This window comes from Protopterus annectens, chromosome 5.part1 (genome assembly GCF_019279795.1).
Source record: "Protopterus annectens isolate FY-2018-M chromosome 5.part1, PAN1.0, whole genome shotgun sequence".
NCBI classification, from domain to species: domain Eukaryota; kingdom Metazoa; phylum Chordata; order Ceratodontiformes; family Protopteridae; genus Protopterus; species Protopterus annectens.
The window spans coordinates 744,616,221-744,641,387 of NC_056736.1; the positions used below are offsets into that span (position 1 = coordinate 744,616,221).

At 40.9% G+C, this 25,167-nt stretch overlaps 1 protein-coding gene across 1 annotated transcript in view; it reads right to left on the reverse strand.

The window, feature by feature from the left end:
* Positions 1–25,167, reverse strand: part of DNAJB13 (DnaJ heat shock protein family (Hsp40) member B13) — a 696,140-nt gene that overhangs the window by 484,576 nt on the left and 186,397 nt on the right. Inside the window, exon 5 of the mRNA XM_044073379.1 lies at positions 5,306–5,419. Coding sequence (XP_043929314.1) covers positions 5,306–5,419 — 114 coding nt within the window. The remainder of the gene's footprint in view (positions 1–5,305; positions 5,420–25,167) is intronic.

Here is a 25,167-nt window from a genome sequence, read left to right on the forward strand (position 1 = left end):
AGCAAAATCCCAAAAAGGGAAGGCATCTCTGATCAGTATTAGCAAGAAACTTCGATCCCTCATAAAATCATCAAAGGCCAGTTTCAAAAGAAAAATTGCCCTAGACACTAAAGATAATCACAAGGCCTTCTTTAGTTATGTCAGGAACATGGGCGGAAACTCCCAGATATGCTCTGAATTGTTGCATAACGGTACAAAATATACCGAACCTACAGACATAGCCAACATCCTCGCAGACAGATTCAGCGCAAACTTCTCCCCCCCCTTCCCCCCAAAGGAGCAAATGCCTATCCCAACTGAATGTAACCTCCTTGACATCACAGATGCACAGATGAAAGCTGCCCCCTCCAAAGCAAAAAACACAGCATCTATGGGACCGGACGGTGTCCCAGGCTGTGTCTTACATGAACTCCAAGAAGAACTGAACCCTCACATTAAGTCACTGTTCAAACTTAGCCTTACTACAGGATATGTACCCAAAGAATGGCATACAGCTACAGTGGTCCCACTCCACAAAGGTGGTGCCACAACGGACCCCATAAACTATCGCCCCATAAGCCTGTCTAGTCTGGTCTGTAAAGCTATGGAGTGTATTATCATGGAACTCATAAACAAAGACATTGGGAGCCTCCAGACACTGGACCCTACCCAATTCGGCTTTGTTAAGGACAGATCTTGCCTCTTAAACCTAGTTGATTTCTTTGAAACAGTTACCAAAGCCATAGATGAGGCCAAGGTAGTCCACACAGCCTACCTGGACCTCGCAAAAGCCTTTGACACAATACCCCACTCAGGCATCATAAATAAGCTTACCAGCTTAAATATCAAAGGAGAGATTACTATCTATGTTGGTCCCCAAATTTCTAATTACGTCTTCCGTACTTAATGGATTACCACCTATGTGGTAATTTGTGGGCACCTTGTTTTTCCCAAAGGGGATGACTATGCACTTTTTAGCATTTAGCTTGAGGCCGTGGCTCTGGCACTAAGCATCCGTCTGTGTGACACCCTTTTGGAGGATGCTTGTGTCAGCTGGAGATTTGATTATGGCCCCCAGTTTGCAGTCATCTGCGAATGTTGTCAGCCATAATCCCCCCTTGTTAGCCTGACCCTCAGAGATGTATAAACCGAACAAGAGAGGTCCCAGAACTGAGACCTGTGGGACACCACTTGTAACTGGTTTGGATTCGGACATGGCACCTGTGATTCTGACCATGTGGGTTCTATCTCTGAGCCAGTTTGCAACCCATCTTGTGATATAGGGGTTAGAAAGACCTTCTATATAGCCCACCTTATCACGAAAGGGTTTGCATCTAGATCAAGAGAGGTCATTGTGCCCCTCTACTCATCACTCATCAGGCCCATAATTGAATACAATGTCCCTTTTGGGATGTACCTTACCCGACACCTGCAGCAACTGGAGAGACCCCAAAAGTACCTCACCAAGAGGATCATGGGCTACAAACAGATGTCCTATGCAGCTCGACTAAAGAAACTTAAGCTCTCCTCAGTTGCTTACCACCTACTCAGAGGCAATCTATGCCTGACGTACAAAGCCACATCAAACCCACAATTAATGGACATGCTCCACCTCAAAAAATCCAAGTCCCTTAGAGCTACACGCTCCAGGGACCTAAACCTCAGCACAAAAATAAATAGGACATGCCGGAGGGACAGATTAATTTCCCAAAGGCTCCCCTCACTCTGGAATAGAATCCCAATTCATGTTAGACATAGCCCCTCGCTCACCCTCTTCAAGTGAAATCTGGAAGCGTGGATGAGAAATCGCAAATTCACCCCTGGGATCTCTTCTGTGTCCCTGCTAGACAGAGGCACAGTAAACTAATCTTAAGAAGGGTATCTTCTGTGACCTACTTTACAGAGGCACAGTAGGCTAATCTAAAAGGGAGGCGGAAGCCAAATACACTCTGGCTAGGCTTATAAATGCCCTAGGGCAGATAGCCTAGTATCTATCTATGAACCTATGATTATAACAATGTTGTTGAAGTTTTTTAAGTTGTGGATTTATTGAATCTATAAAGAATTTTAATGTCTGTCAATATTGTTAATCACTGTATCTCACTTTAAGAAAAGGATGATTCTCGTGAGATACTGCTTGGCGCGAAGTTTATAAAAGGCTGTAATTAATGAACATATTGTATTTCTGATGAAGTCCTACAACTGAGTAGGATGAAAAGCGTGGTTCATTTAACGTTTTAAATAAATCAGCAGTTTTTAGCCTTGGCTCTTGGCGGTTTCAGTAGTTCGTTTTTCGTGTTTTTGTGTATTTTGATAGCTGGCAATACCTCACATCATCACACAGGGCTTCTTTGTTTTCATATTGTTTGTCACTGACTGTTGTTTACTTACTCTTTGTTGACCAGGTTAGTCCCACTACATTAGTGTCCTCTTTTCAGGGCAGACCCAAGGTGGTTATTTATGCTGATTTAGGGAAATTTGTCAGGACACTTCCCCTACTCTTTTTTCAGGATGTAGCCTGGGATCTTTTACACCCACCTGAGCTATGATCAATTCAAGCAGAGAGGACCTTAGTTTAACATCTTATCTGAAGGACAGGACACCCCTTACACTATATTACAGAGTTAGTACTGGAAACCAATCCAAGCACCTCATGTGGGAATAGAACCCACAGCATTGTGATCTTCCAGCACTAAATGCAAGTATACTATCTATTGACTCACTAACACTACAGTTTTTGTAATGCTCCAGGTCTGAACCTGAAACAGGTCCAAGTGGATCAGTGGATTTACCCCAGTTAAGGAATTTTTAATAAATTCTAAGAACTGCTCAGACAATATCACTTTATCCATCTCACACTCTCAAGGGAACACCACTGTACTGCCCTTTCTTCAGCAAATGGTTAGCCATCTATCTTCCATGGATCATTCTTTATCTCCTACTCTTTGATCTATAGAATTCCTCATAGGTTCATAGGTAGGTACTAGGCTATCGGCCCAAGGGCTTATGTAAGCCTAGCCAACAAGGTTCCCTGGCTTATGCCACCCAAGAAAGTTATTTTTCTGTGCCACTGTTGAGCAGAGACACAGAAATGATTCCCAGGGTGTATTTCCTATTTCTCAACCACTCATCAAGATTTTTCTTGAAGAGTGCTAATGAAGAACTTTGCTTGACATAGATGGGTAGCCTGTTCCAGAGTATGGGAAGTCTCTGGGACAGGAATCTATCCCTCCAGCATGTCCTGTTTATTGTGGTGACAAGGTTTAGGTCCCTAGAACATGTGGCTCAGAGGGATTGGGATTTCTTTAAGTGGAGCATGTCCAACAGCTCTGGGTTTGACATAGCTTTGTATGTTAGGCAGAGATCACCTTGGAGTAGGCGATATGCTATGGAGTAAAGCTGGAGTTTTTTGAGACGGTCAGTGTAGGGCATTTGTTTGAGGCCAGTAATCCTCTTTGTGAGGTACTTCTGTGGCCTTTCCAGCTGCTGCAGATGTCTTGTGAGGTACATTCCAAAAGGGGTGTTGTACTCTATAATGGGTCTAATGAGTGTCGAGTAGAGGGGGAACAATGACCTATTTTTTCCTAGATGAGAACCCTTTTATGATGAGGTGTGCCACGTAGAAGGACTTCCTGACTACTGTGGCGATGTGACTATAAAAGGAGAGACTACTGTCCACCTGGGTCCCAAGGGCTCTTATCATACATTCGGTGTTAAGTAGATTGCTGCCTATGTGGTAGTTCATGGGTACAGAGTTTTTATCAAAGGGGATGACACTGCACTTTTTGGCATTGAGCTTGAGGTCATGGCTCTGACACCAGGCATCTGTCTCAGCAAGGCCCTTCTGTAGGATGTCCACATCATTTGGGGACTTAATTATGGCTCCTAGTTTGCAGTCATCTGTGAACTTCATTAGCCAGAGGCCTTCTGTGTTAGCCTGTACTTCAGAGAAGTAGATACCAAACAGGAGAGTTCCCAGGGCTGAACCCTGTGGTACTCCACTTGTCACTGGTTTGAGGTCAGATTTGGAGTCTGCAACTCTTACAGTGTAGGTTCCGTCAGTGAGCCAGTTGGCAACCCATCTTGTGACGTACAGATTTATACCTAGTTTAGTGAGTTTAGCTATAAATCCAGAATGGGGAATGGTGTCAAAAGCCTTGGCGAGGTCAAGATAGGCTGTGTTTACCACCTTACCCTCATCTACGGCTTTGGTGATTGCCTCAAAGAAGTACATCACGTTCAGTAGGCATGATCTGCCTTTCACAAACCCGAACTGGGTGGGATCCAGAGTTTGGAGGTTACCAATGTCTTTGCTTATGAGTTCCATGATGATACATTCCATGGCCTTGCAAACCAGGCTCGTCAGGCTAATAGGTCGATAGTTCCCGGGATCAGTGATGGCTCTCCCTTTGTGGAGTGGGATAACTGTTGCTGTGCACCAGTCTCTTCAGTAATTATAGTTCTACAGTATGAAACACACCCTTGTGCCGACACAGACCAGCTGCTTTTCCTTTTGATTGTAGAACTGACTTAAAATGTCTAAACTTCAGATTTACTCCTGTTACTACAGTATCTCCAGTCACTGGCCCCAGACCACGGAATTTTCTTCATCCTGATATTCATACTCCTGATTTAGAAAACTTTCCCATTAAACTAAAATGACCTCTTCATCAAAAGTAAAATGTACTTTTTTGGCAGATAGCTGTCATAGCTTTCTTTCTTTCTTTACCTTAAGTCTGAGTCACCATATGCAAACAGCAACCATTTATTCTACTATACATTTGTGAAATAATTTGCATAAATTAGCAGTGTTTGTTTGTTTTACTGGCAATTCAAATGACAATCTGAAAGATTTTTATACCAAATAACAGTCTATATAATTGTTTAGAGACTGGCATGTATACCTGCACTCTGTACATAATATGATTATATGCATTTATATTCTGTATTCATTACAGTAGAAACATTCCTCTGCTGAGTCACAGTTAGATTAGGTTCTTTGGATCAGTCCATTTCACTGAATTAATAAAAAAATATATAAATAAAATTTCTATGCAGGAAAACTTAATGCAAATGTATTTCCAGATCGTATAATCCAAAAAATTCTCTGTGGCTGTTTTTTACAACATATTTTACCTTACAGATCTTACACTGCTGTCCATTTACTTGTAACGTTTTATAAATGCTTTAGTTTTTATGCATCTCAAGGACCATGTCAGATCTCTGTCACTCATTAGAAATGGGGTCCTTACAACCAGTCATAAGCAAAAACACAACATGGCAAGCACTATACTGTGGGCTCACATTCCTGCTTTGAACATCTTACCTGGTCTCCTTCTTTTGGAAAAGTGATTTTTGTGCCTTGTTTCCAGCCTGGCTTCACAACAATAGTTAAAATTTTATCCCGGATACTTGAAGTATGGCCATCTTCATTCATTACCTAGTGTCAAGACATGTATTAGAAAGGACAATTAAGATACGATGATCACAACTCCAATTCTTCATTCATTACCTAGTGTCAAGACATGCATTAGAAAGTACAATTAAGATACGATGATCACAACTCCAATTCTTCATTCATTACCTAGTGTCAAGACATGTATTAGAAAGTACAATTAAGATACGATGATCACAACTCCAATTCTTCATTCATTACCTAGTTGTCAAGACATGTATTAGAAAGTACAATTAAGATACGATGATCACAACTCCAGTTCTTCATTCATTACCTAGTGTCAAGACATGTATTAGAAAGTACAATTAAGATACGATGATCACAACTCCAATTCTTCATTCATTACCTAGTGTCAAGACATGTATTAGAAAGTACAATTAAGATACGATGATCACAACTCCAATTCTTCATTCATTACCTAGTTGTCAAGACATGTATTAGAAAGTACAATTAAGATACGATGATCACAACTCCAGTTCTTCATTCATTACCTAGTGTCAAGACATGTATTAGAAAGTACAATTAAGATACGATGATCACAACTCCAATTCTTCATTCATTACCTAGTGTCAAGACATGTATTAGAAAGTACAATTAAGATACGATGATCACAACTCCAATTCTTCATTCATTACCTAGTTGTCAAAACATGTATTAGAAAGTACAATTAAGATACGATGATCACAACTCCAGTTCTTCATTCATTACCTAGTGTCAAGACATGTATTAGAAAGTACAATTAAGATACGATGATCACAACTCCAATTCTTCATTCATTACCTAGTGTCAAGACATGTATTAGAAGGTACAATTAAGATACGATGATCACAACTCCAATTCTTCATTCATTACCTAGTGTCAAGACATGTATTAGAAAGTACAATTAAGATACGATGATCACAACTCCAATTCTTCATTCATTACCTAGTGTCAAGACATGTATTAGAAAGTACAATTAAGATACGATGATCACAACTCCAATTCTTCATTCATTACCTAGTGTCAAGACATGTATTAGAAAGTACAATTAAGATACGATGATCACAACTCCAATTCTTCATTCATTAAATAGTGTCAAGACATGTATTAGAAAGTACAATTAAGATACGATGATCACAACTCCAATTCTTCATTCATTACCTAGTGTCAAGACATGTATTAGAAAGTACAATTAAGATACGATGATCACAACTCCAATTCTTCATTCATTACCTAGTGTCAAGACATGTATTAGAAAGTACAATTAAGATACGATGATCACAACTCCAATTCTTCATTCATTACCTAGTGTCAAGACATGTATTAGAAAGTACAATTAAGATACGATGATCACAACTCCAATTCTTCATTCATTACCTAGTGTCAAGACATGTATTAGAAAGTACAATTAAGATACGATGATCACAACTCCAATTCTTCATTCATTACCTAGTGTCAAGACATGTATTAGAAAGTACAATTAAGATACGATGATCACAACTCCAATTCTTCATTCATTACCTAGTGTCAAGACATGTATTAGAAAGTACAATTAAGATACGATGATCACAACTCCAATTCTTCATTCATTACCTAGTGTCAAGACATGTATTAGAAAGTACAATTAAGATATGATGATCACAACTCCAATTAAAGAGTTAATATAGCAGTTTCAAGTTTTACACTGATATATTTTAAACTATAAGCTAATTAAGTAATCATTTCTTTAATACTTACTGAAGCTGAAAAAAAGAAAAAATGTTTTACATGCCATATTTTGTTAGAAGCCACAGGCGTTCATATACTGCAGATAAAAACAGTCTCTGCACTATAAAAGCTGGGCTCTGAAAATAAATGTGTCTGGAACAGCACATTAGGGTGCGGGTTCATAGGTTCATAGGTGTGTACTAGGCTAATGGCCCTGGAGCCTTTACAAGTCTAGCCCATAGGATTACCCTGCATCATACCATCTGACCTTAGCTCCCAATGCCTCTGTTGAGTAGAGCCACTGGAGTGATCCTCGGGGTGAAGTTGAAAGTTCTTTTAGCTATACTAACAGTATATTGAATCATGGCAAATGAAATATAGACATGACTGAGAAAAAAAAAATAGAGTTGCTAACCAAGAGTAAAAAATTGATTGACATTTAAAAATATATAAAATCAATTAAAGACAGACAAAAATCAAATGCATCTGCACATAAAATTGTTTTCATTGTGTAGATGGCATATTCAATGGTGCCAGCATCCTGTACCATGTGAAAAAGAGACAAGCCTGGGGATTCAGAAATAACCCAAATGCTAGTAGTAAGCACTGTAGCCAAAAGGGACTGTTCCCTTGATGTGAAAAAAATGAGATTCAGAGACATGTTAGCCACTACGAGGAAAGACCTCATTATTGGATAATTTACATTTCTTTGAATCACCTTTTTCTTCAGTGACTTCAAATCAGAATTTTCCTGTGTTAGTCAAAACTGGTGTCCCATGCATTGTGTTGGCACAGGCACCCCCCTTCATTCCCCATATACCCCAACATACCTTGTACCCCCCAGGTGACACAACACCCTGATGTCCCTTCTTACCCCCCTCTCCATAAATCACAGATCCTTACAGTCAGACAATAATGGCAGAGTTTCAATCTTCTTATTTCTTGTAAAGTGCATCCTGATGCTAGACCTGTTGCTCTATTAACTTTTTACTCTGGCCCCAGTAATAGTTTAAATATTTTCCCTGGTGCTGTCCAGCTTTCCTCCTGGCTTTGTACCAAACCATCCACCCACATGGAGACACCATCATCCTTCTCAATTATCCTTAATTTTACAGAACGCTCCTGCTGTCGCCTCTTATAGATGTCCTCTCCCTTGCAACTCGTGGACGACTGCAGTCACTGAGCAATGCCAGGAAGGCATTAGAGCTTCACACTTCTTGTTGTATAACAACAAATTGCTATACTAACTGGTTAGCATATTATGCTAAGGCTCTTGTTTGACAAGCATATCAAGGGTGCAGGGTACAAAACTCTCCCTCCTGCTTTTACTTTAATTTTTTTCAGTGATTTAGGTAAGATTTTAGAAGCATCCCTGATGTTTACTGGTGATGCAACTGACATGCTGCGTGTGAGAAGAGCAGGTACAGAGCGGGTACATGCTGGGTGCAGAGTGGGTACAGACTGGGTGCAGAGCGGGTACAGATCAGGTACAGCGTTGGTGAAGAGCAGGTACAGAGCGGGTACATGCTGGGTGCAGAGCGGGTACAGATCAGGTACAGCGTTGGTGAAGAGCAGGTACAGAGCGGGTACATGCTGGGTGCAGAGTGGGTACAGACTGGGTGCAGAGCGGGTACAGATCAGGTACAGCGTTGGTGAAGAGCGGGTACAGAGCAGGTACAGAGTGGGTACAGAGCTGGTACAGAGTGGGTTCAGAGTGGGTGCAGAGCGGGTACAGAGTCTGAATATTTTTAAGTGCCTTTAGGCCATGTTATATAGAGTATCACAGGTGTCTAGTTTTCCCTTACCTCACTTCTTTCATGCTGCAAAACTTTGTTCATTTAATTTTTAAGCATCTTTAAGGCATGCTATAATTGTTATCCTTGGTATCTAGTGTTTCTGTCCTGCAAGACTTTGTTCTATTAATTTTTAAGTGTAAAGCACAATATAAAGAGTTACCTCTAGAGTCTAGTTCCCCCCAACCCCACATCATTCATGCTGCAAAACTTTTTTAACTGCTTTTAAGTCATGATATAAAAAGTTAAACCTGGTGTCTAGTGTGTGCCCTCCAATGTTGAAGGATTTGCTTGTTAGTCTGGGGAGTGTGGAGGCATGACAACCCTCCTACTGATACATTCATGCATACACAAACACTCACACAAACACACACATGCACACTCATGCACACAAACACACACACGCAGACACACGCACACACTGAGCCTTACCCAACCAGATTGCACTCACGGACACATTCAAGCATTCACCCACACACACACACACACACACACACACACACACACACACACACACACACACACACACACACACTCAAACATGTACACACACGCACGCACAGAGCCCACCCCAACCTGAGTGCACTCACGGACACAAGCACACATTCACCCATACACACACACACACACACACACACACACACACACGCAAACAAGCATTCTGCGTGTAGTATCAGGGTCATACTGATGGACCTACCTGACTCATCCAGGCAGTGAAAACAGGCTTTGAGCAGGACAAACACTCACTTAATGACTTTGTGTGTCTGGGACAGGGCAGTGTTAAACCACTCCCATGCAGATTATGGACTGGCATCATTAGCTAGAATTCAAATGGGTAGCCTGTGTCATCTGGAAAACATAACAGAAAGAGGACACATGAGGGCAGAGTAGTTAGTCATTAAAATTGTAGCCACTATAAAGAAAAATAGCTATGGGGACCAAAGTTATTCAGTCCACTCTTACCAATTAGGTGACCATGAGGAACTCTACGATGCAGGAAGTAGTGATGCAGTGAGCTTGTGTGCCATTCGTGGGAATCACGGGTAGTGTTAGGATGCTGGGCTAATACGTTTGTACATGGGAATTATGGGTAATGTTAGGATGGTGAGCTAATATGCTTCTACATGGGAATTATGGGTAATGTTAGGATGCTGAGCTAATACGTTTGTACATAGGAATCAGGAGTAATGTTAGGATACTGCACTAATATGTTTCTGCATGGGAATCATGGGTAATGTTAGGATGCTGGGCTAATATGTTTGTACACAGGAACCAGGGGTAATGTTAGGATGCTGGGCTAATACGTTTGTACACAGGAACCAGGGGTAATGTTAGGATGCTGGGCTAATACGTTTGTACACAGGAATCAGGGGTAATGTTAGGATGCTGGGCTAATACGTTTGTACATAGGAATCATGGGTAATGTTAGGATGCTGAGCTAATATGTTTGTACATAGGAACCAGGGGTAATGTTGGGATGCTGCGCTAATACATTTGGTATGCAGCCACCTACATCACACAATGCCCGGCAGTTAATGGAATGGTAACCCTTCATACTGCAGTACCTCTCCCATCCGTGGCCCAAATGGGACCCTAGTGGCTATGTGGGTGCAATCTAGTGTATCAATCACCTCAGGGAAGTGCACTATTCCATGGAAGGCACATATGATATTGGCTTGGATCTAGGGCAGAGTAGTTAGTCATTAAAATCATAGCCACTATAAAGAGAAATTGCTATGGGGAACAAAGTTATTCAGTCCGCTCTTACCAATTAGGTGACCATGAGAAACCCTACGATGCAAGTAGTAGTGATGCAGTGAGCTTGTGTGCCATTCGTGGGAATCACGGGTAGTGTTAGGATGCTGGGCTAATATGTTTCTACGTGGGAATTATGGGTAATGTTAGGATGCTGAGCTAATACGTTTATTTATTTATTAATTTATTTATTTACATTTGTTGACCGGGAGTGTCCGACTGGACATAAGTTCACAGGTTCATAGGTTCATAGGTTGGTACTAGGCTATCAGCCCTAGGGCCTATACAAGCCTAGCCATAACAAATCCCTGGCTATTTCTTCCCACATTATTTACTTTCCTGGACCCCTGTCTAGCAGGGCGACTGACGTGATCCCTGGGGTGAATTTCCTTTCTCCCATCCAATCGTCAAGGTTCCTCTTGAAGAGGTCCAAAGAGGCTCTCTGCTTGACATGTATGGGCAATCTATTCCAGAGTCTGGGGAGTCTCTGGGTCAGGAACCTATCCCTCCAGCATGTTTTGTTTATTGTGATGACAAGGTTTAGATCCCTGGAGTGTGTGGCTCTGAGGGGTTGGGATTTCTTTAAGTGTAGCATGCCCAACAGCTCTGGGTTTGACATGGCCTTGTATGTTAAGCAGAGATCGCCTCTAAGTAGACGATATGCGACAGAGTATAGCTGGAGTTTTTTAAGGCGGTCAGCATAGGCCATCTGCTTTAGGCCTGTGATTCTTTTAGTGAGGTATTTCTGAGGCCTTTCCAGTTGTTGCAGATGTCTTGAGAGGTACATACCAAATGGGGTGTTGTATTCTATAATGGGTCTAATGAGGGATGAGTACAGTGGGACAATGACCTCCTTTTTTCTGGATGAAAAGCCCTTCGTGATGAGGTGTGCCACATAGAAGGATTTCCTGACTGTTGTGGCGATGTGGTTATCGAAGGTGAGACCACTGTTCACCTGTGTCCCTAAGTCTCTTATCACACTTTCTGTGTTTAGTGTACTTCCACCTATATGGTAATTCATGGATACATGTTTTTCCCAAAGGGGATAACAATACATTTCTTGGCATTGAGCTTGAGCCCATGGCTCTGGCACCAAGCATCTGTTTCTGTAAGGCCCTTTTGTAGAGTATCCACATCATTTGGGGATTCAATAATGGCTCCCAGTTTGCAGTCATCTGCAAACTTTGTTAGCCAGAGTCCCTTAGTGTTGACCTGTACTTCAGAGAAGTAGATGCCAAACAAGAGCGGCCCCAGGACTGAACCCTGAGGTACTCCACTTGTCACTTGTCTGGAGCTGGATTTGGAGTCGGCTACTTTTACAGTGTGGGTTCTATCAGTAAGCCATTTAGCAATCCATTGGGTGACATAGGGATTAATGCCCAACTTAGTAAGTTTATCTATGATTCCAGAGAGGGGGATGGTGTCAAAGGCCTTGGCAAGGTCTAGATAGGCTGTGTGGACCACCTTACCCTTGTCCATGGCTCTGGAGACTGATTCAAAGAAGTCAATCAGGTTCAGGAGACAAGATTGGCCCTTCACAAACCCAAACTGGGTGGGGTCCAGTGTTTGAAGGTTGCCAATGTCTTTGTTTATAAGTTCCATGATAATACGCTCCATGGCCTTGCAGATAAGGCTTGTCAGACTGATGGGACGGTAGTTTCCGGGATCCAAGGTGGATCCCCCCCTTGTGGATTGGGATAACTGTAGCTCTGCGCCACTCAGTGGGCACGAAACCTGAGGTGAGGCTATGATTAAACATGACACTTAGGTGAGGTGCCAGTTCATATTGTAGTTCATGTAGTACACAGCCCGGGATGTCATCTGGTCCCATGGATGCTGTATTCTTGGCTTTAGAGAGTGCGTTTTGTACCTGTGTGGCCGTTATTACTGGAATTTGGCAATCTTCCGGTATTGAGATGGGCCATTTAGGGGTGAGAGGGGGGTGAAGTTGGCACTGAATCGATCTGCCAGAATATTGGCAATATCCTTTGGATCAGTATATTTAATGCCATTCTGTTTTAGCTCAGAGCAGATCTGAGCATTGCCATTTAGATTCTTGACATAGTTATAGAATGCTTTGTGGTTGTCTTTGGAATCTTTGGCAATTTTATTTTCGTAACTAGCTTTGGAGGATTTTATGAGGCATCTCAGTTTCTTACTGAGGCTAGTAAGGGAGTTTTTGCATCCTGGGATTTTCCTCTTTTCTGCAAAAGTTTCTTCCTTTTGTTGTAAAGTTTGTTTATGGCAGGGGACCACCAGATTGGCTTCCTTTTTTTGGATGAGAGCATTTTGGTTCTATTTGGGATGGCACGATTCATGCATGAGTGGATGTGCTCGTACAGTGCCTTAGTGTAGGATTCAGCAGTTGAACTTTCAGTTCCCGTCTGCATGGGTGTTATGAAGTTTGTCACTTCTGACTTGAGTAGCATGAAGTTGGCTTTGGAGAAGTTTTTATGGTGGTTTCTTTACTGGGGGGGTGGGATGTGGATGTTAAGGGTGATTAGCTTATGGTCAGACCTGACTAACAAGGGGGTGACCATAGGTATGGAGCATTGATTTCCCATGTTGGTAATGACCAGGTCTAGGATATTGGAGTCCCTGGTGGGACTATGGATTAGTTGATCCAGGGCATTGGAATTTATGAATTCCAAGAACCGTTGCACAAAGGTGTTGGGACATGAGTAGTTTTCCCAGTTAATGGGAGGGAGTTCCATAATTTTAACTACATAGGTCCATTTTCAGCGGAGGCCCAGGGAGAAAAGCTTCACAGTTAAAATAAACAGGCAGTAGTTACATTGGATTACATAGCGATTAACAATTTACATAGCAATTACTTACAACATATTTACAGATGAAGAAAATAGTACATCAGTAGAAAACTAGAATCTTTATCTGTGAAGTACATAACAGACATTAACAAATGTTAAAATAAGAAGTTCCTGCTGTATAATAAGTACTAGGCTTATGAGCATCTGAGCTTGCTATAATCAAGGTAGTTATTGGGGTGGAAAGAAAGGTAGTGGTTGGATGGGGTGGGTGATATTAGAGTGGGAGTTGCAAGGGCATAGCCAGCATGTTTTTAGGTGTGCTTTTAGTAAAGTTTTGAAGTGGGTGCATGATGGTACAGAGGTAATTGTGGGTGGGAGGGAGTTCCATAATTTGGCTATGGTGCAAGAGAATAGTGATTCACCAGCAGAGTTATTGGCTTTAGTGATCTGCAAGTGTTTTTTGTTGCTGGATCTTAGTGGTCTGGTGGTGCAATAGGGTTGGAGTAGATTCTGGAGGGATGGGACATTTAGTGGATGGTTTACTAGTTTGTGGGCGAGTGAGAGTTGATACCATTGAAGGAGGTGAGGGAGTTCAAGCCAGCCCAGTTCAGCAAGTGAGAGAGAGTGGTGACTATGGTAGGATGCCCCTGTAGCAAATTTGGTGATTTTGTTGTAGCAGGTCTCGAGCTTATTTAGATCACATTGCCTTAGGTTGGTATATATTGGAGAGGGATAAAGTAGGGTGGAGATAAGGTGGGAATTTGCTACTGAAATCTTTGCTGCTTTGGTGAGAAGTTGCTTATTTCTGTACAACACTCTTAGTTTTTTGTGGACTTTTTTTATGGTCATGGATATGCGAATGTTAAATTTTAGTTTATTGTCTATTTTCACTCCTAGATATTTGGTGTGTTCAGTTGGGTATATAGTGGTGTTGTCTTTTGCTGTGATGTTAAAGTGAGAGTTGTTTTGAGTATGTTTGGTGGGTTGGAAGATGAGTAGTTTAGTTTTGTTTGGGTTGAGTATTAATTGGGCATTGTTTGCACATAGGAATCAGGGGTAATGCTAGGATGGGGCGCTAATACATTTGTATACAGGAATCATGGGTAGTGTTAGGCTGCTGAGCTAATACTTTGTACATAGGAATTATGGGTAATGTTAGGATGCTGCACTAATATGTTTCTACATAGGTTCATAGGTTCATAGGTTAGTACTAGGCTAGCTGCCCTTTTGAGACATTTTTAAACCTAGCCAATTATCCCTTGTGAGACTCAAACCCTGTACCTTGTGTTTGCAAGGCAAACACCTTAACCACTAGGCCACCCTCCCCTTGGGTGGGAATCATGGGTAATGTTAGGATGCTGAGCTAATACGTTTGTACATAGGAATCAGGGGTAATATTAGGATGCTGCGCTAATATGTTTCTACATGGGAATTATGGGTAATGTTAGGATGCTGAGCTAATACGTTTGTATATAGGAATCAGGAGTAATGTTTGGATGCTGCGCTAATATGTTTCTGCATGGGAATCATGGGTAATGTTAGGATGCTGGGCTAATACGTTTGTACACAGGAATCATGGGTAATGTTAGGATGCTGGGCTAATACGTTTCTGCATGGGGATCATGGGTAATGTTAGGATGCTGGGCTAATACGTTTGTACACAGGAATCATGGGTAATGTTAGGATGCTGGGCTAATACGTTTGTACACAGGAATCATGGGTAATGTTAGGATGCTGGGCTAATACGTTTGTACACAGGAATCAGGGGTAATGTTAGGATGCTGGGCTAATACATTTGTACATAGGAATCATGGGTAATGTTAGGATGCTGCGCTAATACATTTGTACATAGGAACCAGGGGTAATGTTAGGTTGCTGCGCTAATACATTTGGTATGCAGCCACCTACATCACACAATTCCTGGCAGTTAATGGAATGGTAACCCTTCATACTGCAGTACCTCTCCCATCCGTGGCCCAAATGGGACCCTAGTGGTTATGTGGGTGCAATCTAGAGTATCAATCACCTCAGGGAAGTGCACTATTCCATGGAAGGCATATATGATATTGGCTTGGATCTGTGGTGACACTGGGAAATAGATATGCTGATCCACATGGGAGAAGATTATATCAAGGAACTGCTGTAGTAACCTTGAGGCAGAAGCCTGAAATATGTGTGTCCCTAGTCTGTTTCTGAAATGTCCCTGTAGCAAGTACAGTGTGGGCTATACATTCCCTGATATCTACAGGAGTAGAAAGGCCACAACTTCCCCCATTTCCAGTTTGTGGACCATAGAGGTTCACCAAAGCCCTTATAATCTTCCTGTCCATCCTGACTCTGTTAAACAAGTCTTGCTCTGCAAAGCTGAAATGTGTGATCTCTGCTTGTATCTCCTCTTCCAAGGAAGGTGAGAAAAAAATCATTGCACTGCATTGTGGTTTGAGAGAAGCAAGTGACACAAAGTACCAGGACATTTCCTGCAGATCTTTCAGGCTTGTAGGTGAACAGAGGGGGACAGAAAAATGCTAGCAGCAAAACTAAGGGCCTTCACCAATTGCAAAGTAGCAGAAAAAGGTGTGAATTTGCTTTTTATTTTCAAACAGCTGTACAATAAAACAGAAAGAAAGGTTAAATAAATTAAGCAGAAACTTAGAAAAAATGAAGAAAATGATGAAGCAAAAAGCTTTTAAAATCAAATATTTGTTACACAGGAAAGTGATGCTTTTACTCAATTATAAAAAAATAACTTTCCTAAGCAGGAATGTACATTTAAAAATGTTATTTTATGTGGAAAATGTCATGGAATATATGAAAAACGAGGCAAGACAGATGGTGTAGGAACAATCAGAGATTACGAAAATTACTGGAAGATATTTAGAAAAGCTTTCTAGGGAACGGAGGAGCTGAAATGTAGGAGTACAATGAGCTGGATAGAGATGGAAGAGGGTGGAGGAGTACGATAACAGAAATGAAATCAAGGGGTGGAGGAGTACGATAACAGAAACGAAATCAAGGGGTGGAGGAGTACGATAACAGAAATGAAATCAAGGGGTGGAGGAGTACGATAACAGAAATGAAATCAAGGGGTGGAGGAGTACGATAACAGAAATGAAATCAAGGGGTGGAGGAGTACGATAACAGAAATGAAATCAAGGGGTGGAGGAGTACGATAACAGAAACGAAATCAAGGGGTGGAGGAGTACGATAACAGAAATGAAATCAAGGGGTGGAGGAGTACGATAACAGAAATGAAATCAAGGGGTGGAGGAGTACGATAACAGAAATGAAATCAAGGGGTGGAGGATGCGATAACACAAACGAAATCAAGGGGTGGAGGAGTACGATAACAGAAATGAAATCAAGGGGTGGAGGAGTACAATAACAGAAATGAAATCAAGGGGTGGAGGAGTACGATAACAGAAACGAAATCAAGGGGTGGAGGAGTACGATAACAGAAATGAAATCAAGGGGTGGAGGAGTACGATAACAGAAATGAAATCAAGGGGTGGAGGAGTACAATAACAGAAATGAAATCAAGGGGTGGAGGAGTACGATAACAGAAATGAAATCAAGGGGTGGAGGAGTACGATAACAGAAATGAAATCAAGGGGTGGAGGAGTACGATAACAGAAATGAAATCAAGGGGTGGAGGAGTACGATAACAGAAATGAAATCAAGGGGTGGAGAATGCGATAACAGAAACGAAATCAAGGGGTGGAGATGCGATAACAGAAATGAAACCAAGGGGTGGAGGAGTACGATAACAGAAACGAAATCAAGGGGTGGAGGAGTACGATAACAGAAATGAAATCAAGGGGTGGAGGATGCGATAACAGAAATGAAATCAAGGGGTGGAGGAGTGCGATAACAGAAACGAAATCAAGGGGTGGAGGAGTACGATAACAGAAATGAAATCAAGGGGTGGAGGAATGCGATAACAGAAATGAAATCAAGGGGTGGAGGAGTACGATAACAGAAATGAAATCAAGGGGTGGAGAATGCGATAACAGAAATGAAATCAAGGGGTGGAGAATGCGATAACAGAAATGAAATCAAGGGGTGGAGGAGTGCGATAACAGAAATGAAATCAAGGGGTGGAGGAGTACGATAACAGAAATGAAATCAAGGGGTGGAGGAGTACGATAACAGAAATGAAATCAAGGGGTGGAGGAGTACGATAACAGAAATGAAATCAAGGGGTGGAGGAGTACGATAACAGAAATGAAATCAAGGGGTGGAGGAGTACGATAACAGAAATGAAATCAAGGGGTGGAGGAGTACGATAACAGAAATGAAATCAAGGGGTGGAGGAGTACGATAACAGAAACGAAATCAAGGGGTGGAGGAGTACGATAACAGAAACGAAATCAAGGGGTGGAGGAGTACGATAACAGAAACGAAATCAAGGGGTGGAGGAGTACGATAACAGAAATGAAATCAAGCTCCACTTAAACAAGCTAAGATGTGCTCATGACGCAGATGGGTCAACGCACTAACTTAGGCTTAGAAGAACAGCAGTGAGGTCCGAAATGTATAATAAATAGTACAAAAAGGGATACAAGATGCTACATTATGTAAGTGTGATTACATTTACCTGAAAACATTACCTTATTAAAAACACATACCATTGGCTTTGCTTAGCACTAAATTGAAGCTATTGTGAAAATGCATTTAAGGTTCTGTGAAATGTTACAAAAAAGAATACGGACAAAAGTATTTTCCTAGGAAATAAAGATTTTGTAAATACAGTGCTACAAACTTTATCACAGCTGGTGGAAGGTCGAAATAAAGGTGACAACGTTAGACTGATAAGTTTAGATGTTAACATTTGGTTGTTAGTCATGTACAGATGTTAAAAGAATGGGCATCCTGTACACCACCACTCTCACTGGGGAATGAATGTTCTCCAGCAAGGTGTTAATGTACAGGTAATGCCAACTCAAAAACAGTCCAATATTAAACAAATACTGGATACAAACACTACTGCTTTGTTTCATTAAACTTGGCTATGAAGTAAATATCTGCTGCGTTTTTTTTCCATAATTTCTATTTTAGACTTCACAGCAACATATTAAGCTGCAGTGAAACTCAGACAAAAAAACAAACAGCTGTTTAGTGAGCATAAAAATAAAATAAAAACAAAATTAATGTTTTTCTCCTCCTCGCTGTTCTGCCAAAGTACATACATTAGCACAGCTATTATTCTCTATGGCCAATGTAGCAATAGGTTTCTTCAGTGTCTTTGGGATCCGTGCATTCCTTCTTTCTATTTTTTTTTTTTATTTTGTGCAGGCAAATTCAGGACAAGCTAATTAAATTTATTTGTGACTATCTAAGCTAAAGTTGGTAGTTTTCTTTGATTACTGGTGATAGATGGATATCTTCTGTTTTTTTTTGTTTAAAATGATACAAAAGCTTGTCTGTGTGTGTGAGTGAATGTGTCTGCATGTGTGTGTGTGCGCGAGTGTATGTTTGTGCCTGCATGTGTGGGCATATGAGTGTATGTTTGTGTCTGCATGTCTGCGTGTGTGAGTGTATGTTTGTGTCTGCATGTGTATGTGTGCGAGTGTATGTTTGTGCCTGCATGTGTGTGCATATGAGTGTACGTTTGTGTCTGCATGTCTGCGTGTGTGAGTGTATGTTTGTGTCTGCATGTGTGTGTGTGTGTGTGTGTGCGAGTGTATGTTTGTGCCTGCATGTGTGTGCATATGAATGTATGTTTGTGTCTGCATGTCTGTGTGTGTGAGTGTATGTTTGTGTCTGCATGTGTGTGTGTGTGCGTGAGTGTATGGTTGTGCCTGCATGTGTGTGTGTGTATGAGTGTATATTAATATCTGCATGTATGTACATGTGATTGTATGTTAGTATCTGCATTATCTGCATGTCTTTGCATGTGACTGTATGTTTGTGTCTGCATGTTTGTGACTATGAGTGTATGTTAGTGTCTGCATGTTTGTGCTTGTGAGTGTTTGTTTGCATCTGTAAGTAATGGGTTAGAATGTATGGTTATATTTAATTATGAAAATTATTTTATTGCAGTTTTGAGATGCGATGATGTGAGGTATTGCCAGCTATGTCAGAAGAAGTAGGGCAGTGGGTGTGTAACATATGCCAGCACAGCTAGCTGGAATTTTGTAAATAATTATATGTTATTTGTATATCATACTGATTTATACAGATGCTTGACTAGAAAAATGTATTTGTAAAGCTGTGTGTGTTAAAAATGTATCAACAGTGTGCCCGCTGGACAGAAAAAGAAATATACAAGCATTTCTGTAACTGTTTAAATATATACATTTTAAAAGAGGATATGGGAATAAAATAGATCAATCTCAAACTTTGAAAATGTTCTGAAATTAAATTACTGGGCCTAGGCCATAAGGATGTTATCTTACAGTTCTCAGTGTAGCCAGAGACAAAAAAGTCTGTACTAGGAAGCTTCCTGCATTAACCCTTTGGTGAACTAATTGCTATTCTGGAAGGGTGGTGTTTTGAAATTGTTTTATGACTTCCAGGAGCTGCAAGTGTGTGTGTGTATGTGTTTGTGTGTGTGTGTGTGTGTGTGTGTGTGTGTGTTATTTCACATAGGTGCTAAATCCTGGCAGCGTCTAGCAACGGGGGCTTGTATATGAACCAGAAGGCAGATGACCACATATATGTGATGTCATTCTGTAATCCATCACTAAAAATAATGTTTAATGCTAGGTGAGACTGAAGTGTCATAGCACTCTGTTCTTGGAACCTGTCAAGGAAGGACCCTCACCTACTTCATCTTGCCTTGCTCTAGTAAGTAACCAGCCAATAATAATTATTTAGATCAGTCAGGAAAATATAGTGAGATTAGTTTAGTATTGTTTTAACTGTGTGAACCTGTCCAACTGTATTATTTTTAATATTTCCGGTGACTGAAACTCTGGTGTTTATTGTAAATATATATTTAGTATTTTCATTTTCTTTTCTTATTTATTATTAAACAAATTTAAACTTTTCATTGTGGCTGGTCCTTTAGAGAATATTTCAACCTTTGAGAGTACTTATATCTATTGGTGACACTGTGGCTGCTCCTGAAAGCTTGGCTGTTTGGTTAGCATTACCATCTGTATTAATATTTCACTCAGTATAATTAGGTATCCTTGCAAGAGCCTTAGTGTAGCTGTCTTTAGGATGTCTGGTGGCAGTGTAACTACCTTATAGTCTGGGCAGAAGGGGGCATAGCTAGTAAATCTGTGCCAGCCTTTCCCAGGTGTGTGTGTGTGTGTGTGTGTGTGTGTGTGTGTGTGTGTGTGTGTGTGTGTGTGTGTGAAAATTAAATCTCAAAGCATGTGTGTGTGTGTGTGTGTGTGTGTGTGTGTGTGTGTGTGCGTGCGTGTGCGTGTGCGTGTGTCAGCTACTTGGAGCAGGGACACAAAACACTGATTTCACAAAGAGGGTGCTGGAGGACTTGGCTTGGACACTCACCGAGGTCTCAACCCTATAGTGGTACCAGTGGGGATTCTTAATGGGGACCTGGAGGGAGACAGATAGAGAAATCCGGACCCTGGGCTGAGTGTGATCCCTGTGTGCTGTTAAGGGAAATTGTGCTTGATGCAGGGAGCTGCATCTGGAAATACTGGGTGTATCCACTTTTGTTCCAAGTGAACATACTGGTGAGGATTCAGGCTCCTTGATTACTGACCCATAGTGGGGATGTCACATGAGAAAAAGAAATATCATGGACCTGCTTCAAAATGTTAAACAGAATTAAAACTGAATGATAAAAAGCAATGGAGTAGGAAGAAAAATGGCATTTTACTTCACTAGTAATCAAATTACAATAAAAGGGATACAATTCACTGACAGTGAAGTGGTAGAAATGGAATGGAAATGATTGCTGGTAAAAAAATGGAGGCAAACATTTAAAAGCTATTTAAATCATCCTACAGAAGGGCCTCACTGAGACAGATGCCTGATGTCAGAGCCATAGCCTCAAGCTCAATGCCAAAAACTGCAGGGTCATCCCCTATGGTAAAAACTCTGTACCCATGAGCTACCACATAAGCAGCAATCTACTTAACACCAAATGTGTGATAAGAGACCTTGGGATCCAGGTGGACAGTAGTCTCTCCTTTGATAGTCACATCGCCACAGTAGTCAGGAAGTCCTTCTACGTGGCACACCTCATCATAAAAGGGTTCTCATCCAGGAAAAAAGAGGTCATTGTTCCCTTCTACTCATCACTCATTAGACCTATTATAGAGTACAACGCCCCTTTTGGTATGTACCTCACAAGATATCTGCAGCAGCTGGAAAGGCCACAGAAATACCTCACAAAGAGGATTACTGGCCTCAAACAAATGCCCTACACTGACCGCCTCAAAAAACTCCAGCTTTACTCTGTAGCATATCGCCTACTCCGAGGTGATCTCTGCCTAACATATGAAGCTATATCAAACCCAGAGCTGTTGGACATGCTACACCTAAAGAAATCTCAATCCCTCCGAGCTACACGCTCTAGGGACATAAACCTTGTCACTACAATAAACAGGACATGCTGGATGGATAGATTCCTGTCCCAGAGACTTCCTATACTCTGGAACAAGTTACCCATCTATGTGAAGCAAAGTTCTTCATTAGCACTCTTCAAGAAAAATCTTGATGAATGGATGGGAAATAGGAAATACACCCCAGGGATCACGTCTGTGTCTCTGCTGGACAGTGGCACTGGAAAATAACTTTCTTGGGTGGCGTAAGCTATGGAGCCTTGCTGGCTAGGCTTATGTAGGCCCTTGGGCCGATAGCCTAGTACCTACCTATGAACAGGTCATACAAGAAATTGGTGAAGTCCCTTTTGCTAGATATATGTGGTTGCTTGGGAAGAATATATCCTTTGTGAGAAGAGTTAGTAACAGAAATTATGAGAAATTGTTTAATTGTTTTAGATTATTTTTTTTTTAAGATGGGGGGGTACAAGATCAAGCCCTATTAAGACAGGAATTCTATACACAGAAGAGAAAGAAAAGGACTTAGGGAAGCATTACCAGTGCTTTTGTTTTTCTTTATACATTTTCCAAGTTAAGCATATATATGTGATGAGATACTTTTCAAACTATGATATTTGGTAAAAAAAAAATGATATCATAAAGGACCTGTTGCCAAATAAACACAGGAATAAGAATGTATTGTAAGAGAACAGCATCCGAAACATTCGATCACCATTCATTACTTCTGCAACTGTACAAAACTGGATTGTCTGAAGAAGTGGGCTCTAGTTTAGGGATTATTTTTAAACACAGAACCTAGGTAGTGTGTCCTAACTATTTATTTATTTATTTTACATTTGTCGACTGGGTAAGTCCATCTGGATATATGTCCATTTTCAGCACAGGCCCGGGGAGATAAGCTCCAACCAAAGACATGATAGCGAATTACATTTCATTACAGTTATACATGAAAGTACATAATAGGTCATTGCTTTTCTTTACATTTATACATGAAAGATACATATAGAGAATTAACCTGAATAAATACAACAGGGAAATCATATACAATGACATACGTTTGACATGTTAATGCACACTCGATTCATGGGCTAACAGTGACATACATACTTAGTACAGTAAAGAGTATCATTTGACCTACAGATAAAGGAAGGAGCTAGTCAGGGTAAGTTCAGGGGCATAACCAACGTGTACTGAGGTATTGTTTCAGAGAACTATGCTTTCTCTGACAACATGGACCAATGTAAATGTGTCCTACGGGACTTGGTGTTAGGATTTCTGCATTTCTGACTGTTCATTAAAAGTTTATAACCTCCTAAATATTAATTGCACATTAAGAATTACCACATATGTGGCAGTACACTAAACACCAAAAGTGTGATGAGAGACTTAGGGACACAGGTGGACAGTGGTCTCTGCTTTCATAACCACATCGCCACAACAGTCAGGAAATCCTTCTATGTGGCACACCTCATCACTAAGGGCTTTTCATCCAGAAAAAAAGGAGGTCATTGTCCCACTGTATGCATCCCTCATTAGACCCATTATAGAGTACAATGCCCCATTTTGGTATGTACCTCACAAGACATCTGCAACAGCTGGAAAGGCCGCAGAAATACCTCACTAAAAGAATCACAGGCCTAAAGCAGATGCCCTATGCTGCCCATCTAAAAAAAACTCCACCTATACTCTGTGGCATATCGTCTACTCAGAGGCGATCTCTGCTTAACATATAAGGCCATGTCAAACCCAGAGCTGTTGGACATGCTCCACTTAAAGAAATCCCAATCCCTCAGAGCCACATGCTCCAGGGATCTAAACCTTGTCATCACAATGAACAAAACATGTTGGAGGGACAGGTTCCTGACCCAAAGACTCCCCATACTCTGGAAAAGACTGCCCATACATGTCAAGCAGAGCGCCTCCTTGGCCATCTTCAAAAGGAACCTTGACGATTGGATGGGAGATAGGAAATTCACCCCAAGGATCATGTCAGTCGCCCTGCTAGACAGGGGTCAAGGGAAGTAAATATTGTGGGAAGAAATATCCAGGGAATTGTTATGGCTAGGCTTCTATAGGCCCTAGGGCCGATAGCCTAGTACCAACCAATGAACCTATGAACCTATACACTGATGACATTATGTTTATAAGATACCATAAATGTCACAAAAATAATATGACTCAGATGTGGAAGTGGCTCACCACCAAAAGACAAACAACCAAAAGACCTACAACAATGTTAATGGGAAGAAAGAAAAGTCTCAACCCAAGCCACCAACTACACAACAAGGATACTGACGAAGCACCACTTCCCACAACTGAAGAAATAAGATATCGCGGGGGTACAGGGATAATAGGTTCCGTTTTATAACACATGTACAATGACAGGTAGAGTATATCTTAAAACAGCTCATGGCATCCAACAGAATATTCCACTTGCTTACTCCTTAGGTTTGTTCAGTAGGTAAACAAGTCTTCATCCTGTACATTGAGTGTTCTCTACGTTTTACCTGTCTTACCTGCCAACAAAACAATCATGCTTCAAGCAAATGAAAATAACATTCTCAGATTTATACATTTATTACATGAGAGGGCCTGTCCTACCTGCCAACAAAACAATCATGTTTCAAACAAATGAAAATAACATTCTCAGATTTATACATTTATTACATGAGAGGGCCTGTCTTACCTGCCAACAAAACAATCATGCTTCAAACAAATGAAAACAACATTCTCAGATTTATACATTTATTACATGAAAGGGCCTGTCTTACCTGCCAACAAAACAATCATGCTTCAAACAACTGAAAATAACATTCTCAGATTTATACATTTATTACATGAGAGGGCCTGTCTTACCTGCCAACAAAACAATCATGCTTCAAACAAATAAAAATAACATTCTCAGATTTATACATTTATTACATGAGAGGGCCTGTCTTACCTGCCAACAAAACAATCATGCTTCAAACAACTGAAAATAACATTCTCAGATTTATACATTTATTACAAGAGAGGGCCTGTCTTAACTGCCAACAAAACAATCATGCTTCAAACAAATGAAAATAACATTCTCAGATTTATACTTTTATTACATGAGAGGGCCTGTCTTAACTGCCAACAAAACAATCATGCTTCAAACAAATAAAAATAACATTCTCAGATTTATACATTTATTACATGAGAGGGCCTGTCTTAACTGCCAACAAAACAATCATGCTTCAAATAACTGAAAATAACATTTTCAGATTTAT